At 34.2% G+C, this 8,136-nt stretch overlaps 1 protein-coding gene across 1 annotated transcript; it reads right to left on the bottom strand.

Annotated features, from left to right (window-relative positions):
* On the bottom strand, nt 1,231-5,364 carry LOC104786149 (protein SCAR1-like). The gene is made up of 9 exons (XM_010511489.2): nt 4,909-5,364; nt 4,468-4,631; nt 3,957-4,080; nt 3,788-3,884; nt 3,639-3,706; nt 1,920-3,558; nt 1,744-1,839; nt 1,547-1,651; nt 1,231-1,460 (listed from the first exon to the last, which is right to left on the bottom strand). The coding sequence occupies exons 1-9, from the start codon at nt 5,061-5,063 to the stop codon at nt 1,401-1,403; spliced, it is 2,508 nt and encodes an 835-aa protein (XP_010509791.1). The 5' UTR covers nt 5,064-5,364; the 3' UTR covers nt 1,231-1,400.

Below are 8,136 nucleotides of genomic sequence, written 5' to 3'. Positions count from 1 at the left end.
AAAAAAAAAAAAAAAAAGAGAAATCCTTTTGGTTTGCGCTTTAAGGAAATTGGTGTTTTTTCTTTTCAATTTACCAAATATCTTATAGTACTAAATAGCATTCACTAAATGAACGAACAAGAACAACATCAGTGTTTTGCTAATCAAAGCCAATTCACACTGTCCAACATCAGTGATTCACTCTAATTTTCATTTTTTCTATGATTCAATCAAATATATAACCTTTAATCTTTGCTATTCTCTTTCGTTTGACAAAATAGTTTTTTTAGCATAATGTTAAGAAGATTAACTTTGATAAAAAAATGATTATACTGTACATGTATAGAAATAATTCTAGGTTATAAAGAATAGAAAATAAAAAAATAATGGTATTTTCTTTGATAAAGGAATTCTTTAGTCACAAACTCACAAGAAAAGGAAAAATAAAAGTGTCAAGAAGAAATAATCCATAAAAGAAAAAGATACAACTACTTTTTGTGCCTTCTCTTGTTTACTGATTAGGGTCTATAATTTAGAGACCGGACACATAACATTTTTATGATTTTGGTCTTGGAAGTGGCTAGTTCAGATACTAGTTATCGGTTTTGTTGAGCTGCCTTTATCAGTTACCGAGCTGCTTGGTTTAGATACTCTTATCTCATGGCCGATTGAACTGGTTCAAATTGGTTTATGTTTTTCCACATGGCTTTCAGGCTTTGTGCTTAATATATTCTCATCCCGATTGAATTGGTTCAAATCGGTTTATTTTTAAAACGGGAATTTTTTTTTTTTAAAGGACAGAATCTTGTTTTTTCTTCTCTAGAGAGTGTCGAATCAAGTTTACAACTTTAAAACTCAAATTTAAAGAACACAAAGCGAGCTTCACGGCCTAGGGTTTCGAGTATACTTACTTGTATAATGATTCCCGAGATCCTATATATGTCAACTTACGTTTTTTAACGTATAATTAAATAACTCGTTAAAGAAAAGAAGAAGTAAATAAGTAATTAAGTCGTTTTGATTCCGATTTACTTCAACAGACAATAACACAGCTAACACCAACTGATTCCCCTCCAATCAAATAAAAGAAAATACCTACTGATTCCATCTTATTAAATTAAAGGGGATTATATCATAAGTCCTAATCCCATGTGTTGAGTAGAAAATTCACAACTACTAAAATATTAATCTGTCCCCAAATTGGAGTAATAAAGGTGATTAACATTAATCCTAGAGAGACTAGCTCAGACATAACATATTCTACAGTTATTATATATTTATTCAGAACCTATCTCTCTTTGTTGAGGATACAAAATATAATAAACGTACGACAAAATCGACCTTATATAATCTACTACACAATAAACAAATAAGTAACGCAATGAATGTGGTGACTGGTGTGACTTGCACTAGTTAACTTGTCACGTGTCGCTATCGCTCCATGAATCACTTTCGCCATCTCCATCGTCACTTGCTACAGCCTAAGACAACAGCCAGATATGTTAATGCTTTTAACGACAGGAATGGATTGTACTTGGAAACTGAAACAGAGGATCATAATGTCAACCTGTCTGATAGAGGTTGCCTTCTCTAGAATCACGCTAATATTGGTGTTCATCGTAGCTTCCGATGGTGCTGTCTTTGTCGTTACCACACGTCTCAGGTTAAATTGCTGTTATGATTCGGAAAAAGATGTTGTTGGTAACGAAATTGGAATCTTGTATATGTGAAGGGTTATAAATTCTTGTTACGAAAAAGACTCACTTTTGTTCGGATTTGATGCAAGAAGTCTCCAGCTTCTGTCTCTTTTACGTTGCCATGACTTTGCTTATAATCTCTCACATTGTTCTTAAGATGTACCTATCATTCACCATACAAAACTCCTTACACAGAAAAGACGAAGCAACAGGAAAAAGAGTAGAGAACTTAATTCTTTATACCTTGATTTCTGGTTTAGGATCAGAAACAGTGACAATGTTTGGTTCCTCTTTCTTGACTGCATGTAAAGACTTGTTGTTCTGTTCGAACGCGCGCATAAGAGCGTCCTTTAGCGACGGCTTGTTGTTATCCTCAAATCTCTCCGGTGATGGTATCTTTGAAACCATCCATTGTAAAGGTGGGAGAGGTGGTGGTAATGGCTCAGCTGGATTTTGGAGGTAAGAGACATTTCCAACTAAACAACCATTTGCTGTTTCCATATTTGGAGATGGTTCTGAGAGAAAAGAAGGTTCGGGATTGGTTCTTTGAAAAGAATCATAGAGCTCTTGTTGGTTCTTGCTTTCACGGGTTTCTTCTGATTCATCTTCCCACTGCTGCTCAGACATCGACACAGAGCGATTTTCATTGTCGCTGTTATCTGAAATGTAAGAAGATGATCTACAGAAAGTGTCCTTGTCTGAATCAGAATCAGGAAGTGATGTAGCAGTAGTCTCTGGCACCAACTGAAACGAAGAAAACGTGTAATCATCTGGAAGTTTCAACTCCAGTTCGGAACTAGGTAAGGTTTCTGAGGATTTGAAAGATATCTTCATGAGATCAAGTGGAGGAGATGAAGTAAACCAATCAAAAGGAGCCTTATAACCTTCTCTCAAAGGTTCTTGAAAGGTTTCAGTATCAATCTCTTCAACAATCTCTGGAATAGTTTCGGCTACAATCTTCGATGGTATCGATGGTTTCAGTCCCAGTAGATTTCCATTAGTCCATGTTTTAATGGATTCTGTGTCACAAGAAGTCTCAGCTTCTTCTGATTCTTGATGTTCTTGTATACCACTAATGTCATACAAGGGATTTGAGAAGCCATTGGAGTAACTATGAGTGCCACTGCTTATTTCCGAAGCAGCCCATGGATCTTGTTGACTCAGTTCTTGAGATTTGTCTACCGGTGATGATAAATGTAGCTCTGTTGCAGCAGCACATATGAACTCATCATCACTGACGTTGTTAGTAATCTTCTCTGTTTCTAGCTTACACACAATGTTATCAAATCTTTCTTCTGTAATCTCATTTGAAATCTTCTTCTGGACCTTTTCAGTTGTTTGATACGCTTGATCATTTTCAGATTCCGAATCGATTGTGTAAAGCGCATCAACAAAATCATCCCCTTCACTTTCTGTTTCATCTTCACTGTCCATTTCCAATTCCCTCGGTTTGTTATCTTGGACTGCTTCAAACTCTGTATGGTCTTTCAGTCTTGATACTGGTTCAGCATCCAAGACAAAGTTAGTCTCCAATATTACTTCAGGAGCTTCATTTGTTGCACATTGCAGAACATTGCATTCCTCCACTATCTCAGCTTTCTCATGCCAACTAACGCAAGAAGAACCACGAGCTGCTAAATCCTGAGAAGGACTATCATTTGTATCTTCACTTTCACTTTCAGAAAGAACTGAAGCAATGGTTCGAGAACCAGGTGTAAACCTTGAAGAAGAAGATACACCCTTTAGTTTATCTCCACCGCTTCTGGAATCGAAAGAGAAAGAACGTTGATCTTGTAAGTCGGATTTTGATTCTGTTTCCATCGTTGAGGCTGTTTTAGAGCAAGAGGTTCTTTCACTGAAGCTTAAAGAAGTAAATGTCTTCCTGAAAATCAGATGAAAACTTCATGTTTTTGAGTCATATATGAAACATATCTCAATCATGTCAAACCAAAATGTATTTACCTGTCACTCTGGTTAGCTATAGAGGCAAGACTTGATATATCTCGATTCCGTTGTAATGATTTTTTCTTCTGTTTCATGTATATAAGTTTAGGAAACAGAATAATAACCATAAAGAAGAAGAGACTATGGTTGAACTGATTTAAACAGACCTTAATTTCTGGAAGTTTAGAAGCTCTTGATGCTCTTTTGAAATGAGTAGGATCGGAGTATCGCTTTAAGCAAGACCCTGGACCATTTATATCAAACCTTACAAAAACCGCAAAGAATCAGGATCACATTTCCAACCAGTCTAAAACGAAATGAGTAAGGTGTACATACTTGTCTAGCAAGTGAAACCGTGGAGGCTCCCTGCAATCTTCATATGGAGCCATACTAAACGGTGGCAAGTCGTCATATATAAAGTGATTCTGCACATTTGGTATACGAGGATGCCACTCTAGACCTGAAACAGCATGTGAAAACTCAACTGATTAACTATACTTAAATACTAATCATCTTCTTCAATTCACTATACCAAAATAGTATTCTACTTCTTTTCTGATTAATAACTTAAATGGTTACTACTAAAATATCACTTTTTTAATACAGATCCAAAAGGAAGAGAGTTCATAGCTTTCTTCACCATGTGATGATCCAAGACTACTACCATATCCTCATCGAATTCTAAACTCAATAAAGAGTATTTTAAGCTAAGAAGTAAGTGCAAAAAGGCATGTGAGCTAGGGCCTACACTAAACTAAACTCAGAGGATATAATTTAGTTTAAAGAACAAAATATGTGAATCTAGACAATAAAAGAAGGTTGACAAGAGAAACAAGACAAAAGAAACCTCCAGTGTATGCAAAATGAATGTGGTTCGTTTGTGCAAGCACTTTCTTGTGGATTGAAGGAACTGTAGCTTCTATTTGCTTCAGCCTCATCTTCAATTTATTGCTTCTTGTTGCTGTAATCATAACCTCCTCTTGTATTCCATGAAATAGCTCAGCTGCAAACCTGAAGTTTTGAATCATGTGGAATAAAAAGGTTTTATATTGGCTAACACTGAAACTCATGACAACTCAGAAGTTAGAACCATAAGGCATAAACTAAGCAAATGAATAAGACTAGACATAGCAAAACTGAGGATCTAAGAAGCATAATAAGATCCCTAACTCCATAACACTTAGCTCAAATCACATTTACAATTAAATAAAAGATTACAAAGGAAGTTGAATTAAAATGTTAAAAAAAAAAAAACAGAGAGAGTTGGGGTTGACTTAAAAGAACTTACTCGGTGAGATCACCAAGTTGACGCAAGATCCCAACGAGTCCAGAAACAGAGACGCCATCAAGAATTGCTTTAGGGTCTTCAAGGTCGACGGTTCTGTGAAGCTCCGGTTGACCAAAACCGTGGACGTTTCTAACTTGGAGCCTAACAAGCGGCATTTTTAGTTTGCTCTGTTCTTGAGAAAATTCAAGAGAAAAAAAATTAAATGATCAAAATGGGTTTGGAGGGTAAGAGACCAAGATTGAGTTGTTTATTTTTGTGTGGGGTGTCTGGTGAGAGATTGTTGCAGCTTAACCGCCGAAAAGAAAGAGAGAGAGAGAGAGAGAGAGAGAGAGAGAGAGAGAGAGAGAGAGGGAAAAATTTGGAGGTTACAAAAAGGAATTTGGGGTGTAAAGTGAAAGAGAGACTAAGAGGAAGTCGGAAGACATTGCCAACACCGCAAGCTATTCCCTTTACAATATCATTATTAACAGAGAAAAATAAACACAAAAGTGCAAAGACAAAAGGACGAAAAGAGGGCTTGCAGCAAAAAGAAAGGTACCCATAACCTACTGTGTCATATTGAACCCAAAAAAAAAATGATCCAAATTTGGTCATCCCGGAACTAAAATTGTCTTATAATTCTTTTTTTTTTTTTTTTGCCAGCAGAATGCAAAATTGTCTTATCATTCATTTTTGTAAATTGTGACAAAAAATAGTTAATATTTATGTTGGATATGGTTTTTTGATCACCAATAAACTAGTGAATAAGATTATGTTAAAAATCGCTTTGATGACATTAGTACTTGATACAGTTTAAAGATGTTCAGAATATTGTAATAGATCTATGCTCCTTCTTCACAAAAATTGGACTCACCTTACCAATATATATATATATATTTTTGAATGTAATGTTAAATTATATTCAAAAGAAAATAAACGTTTTTACAACTAGTGCAACAGTTTCTGAAAAAATTTAGAAATCTACATCAGACTAATCTAAGCCAGTCGAGATTGTAGCCAAATTTGATATGCTTCATCATAGCGTTGATCCCCCATTGATGCTTCTCCATGCCGTCGCCCATTAAGCTCTCGCCAAAGTGTGTAAACAACCACTTGGAAATATTTTTACCACTCACCTTACCAATATTTTACCAATTGTGAAATTATAGACTCAGTTTTCCATTCTGAAATGAGGGACTATCATATTTTTTGTGGTCAGAAAATCAAAACGGTAGTCTTCAAGTAGCACAATTCTCAAACAAACAAAAAAGTTCTAGTAGACAACCTCATCAACGCGTTCTTACGAGCAAATATTTGAAGAAGTGATAATATACTCAATTGGAGTAAAGTTTAGATCAATGAATGAGAATTTTGAAAACTTCTAGTATAATATAGAAATGAGGTTACTGTTTAGATAGCTTTAAAGTTTGGATCATTGAATGAGAATTTGAAAACTTTTAGGGAGCTGTATTCAACTTGACATTTAAGTGATTTGTGTGAAATTTACAAATTCTATGTTATTCAATCATGGATTTTAAAAAGTCTATTAAAATCCACTGTTATTGAACTGATGATTTAAAAATTTACTTTAAAATCCATTAAAATCCCTTGTTATTGAACTAATGATTTAAAAATCTACTTTAAAATCCACTGTTATTCAAAACAGTTTTGTAGATTAGGATTTTAATAATTTTTCGTATTCTGGAGGATTCTGGAGGATTTGTTTAGTTAAAAATACAGAAATCCAAATCTCATGGTTTTAGGTGGGATTTGAAAGAATTTTACAGAAAATCATATGAACTTACCTAAAATCTATCAAAATTCTAAATTTCCTAAATCCCATCAAATTCTCCAAAATCATGGTTTGAATATACCCCCTTAGTATAATATAGAAATGGGGTTACTGTTTAGATAGCTTTAAAGTTTGGATCATTGAATGAGAATTTGGTCGTTTGTTAGGAAATAGACTTGTTGAGTTGGCTACATATTTATTAGAAGAACAATACTCCCATAAATGGGGCACCAATACAGACACTCGTACACATCTACTACTACTATATTTTTTTTTTGGTTAATAAACTATACTAACATGTGATACGATTCAAAGCTTCTAATAATGATTTTTTTCTTCTAATAGTCAAGTGCAATTAAATTTTTGATTCTTATTCTATACGATAAAACTTCTTCAAAAATTGTAGAGCTAGCCTCTTGCATCCTCAATTGATACCTCGACTATAGTGTGTGTGTGCGCGCGCGTGTGAGTACAGTATAAATATGTATTCATGTATCTTACACATTGAGACTTACACACATGCATGTGGATGTGTGACCTACTCCCACGGTTTGAGATATGCATGTACACAATAAATCATGCACAAGCATATTTAGATCTGTGCTTCTAGAGTAGTTAGGATCTAAAACTCCCATTAACCAAAGCAACTTATTAACTCGATTTCTTTTGTCGTTTTTAAATTTTAATATATTAATAAATGTAAATACATTAATAACTACTAAATACTCCAGAAATGGATCAAAGATATGTACAGTATATCCTACTCCTAGTCCTTACTCCACAGTCCACACTAATACACACTATTAGAAGTAATCAATTCTATGGTCCTTGGTAGGTATAGTATTAATAAATAAGTAATGCGATTAGATCCATCATCCATGCATGACTTTTAGCTAGTCGTCTATTTATGGAGATGCTACCTAATCATAAAACTAATCACATCTCATTTATCATTTAATGTATTACTTCTGTCCTTTAATTTTATGTTTAGCCAATTTGGGATTGTGCGGTTGTAATCTTTGACGCAGATTCTTTATATGAGCAATATTACACTGTTATTCTTATTTTATTTCCATCATATCAGTAAAAAGTTACAAACCTTTCAAAATAAATGGCGATTGATAAATATTCATATAACATGATGTTTAAATATTTGTTACTAAAACTAAATTCATTGTTAAAATATAGGATACTTTCTAACAACCTCGATCGATATTTCATATTTACTTTGATTAAAGGTGAAATCATCCAATTGTACACTAGCATCATGCATGTCAGTATGTCACACACTTTAGCATTTTCTTATATCTTCCAGGGAAAAATTGTATGTTATATATTAATCATTTGCATAAACATAAAACAAGAATTGGTGCAACAATGACCCATCGATAGCATCATCAATGCTTTGTTTTGAGATGAAACGTGGCATATACAGTACGGTGTCGGATTAAGACATG

The sequence above is a fragment of the Camelina sativa genome, chromosome 5, assembly GCF_000633955.1.
Source record: "Camelina sativa cultivar DH55 chromosome 5, Cs, whole genome shotgun sequence".
NCBI classification, from domain to species: Eukaryota; Viridiplantae; Streptophyta; class Magnoliopsida; order Brassicales; family Brassicaceae; genus Camelina; species Camelina sativa.
The sequence above is the reverse complement of the archived record's forward strand: the minus strand, read 5'-3'. Positions and strand labels throughout refer to the sequence as shown.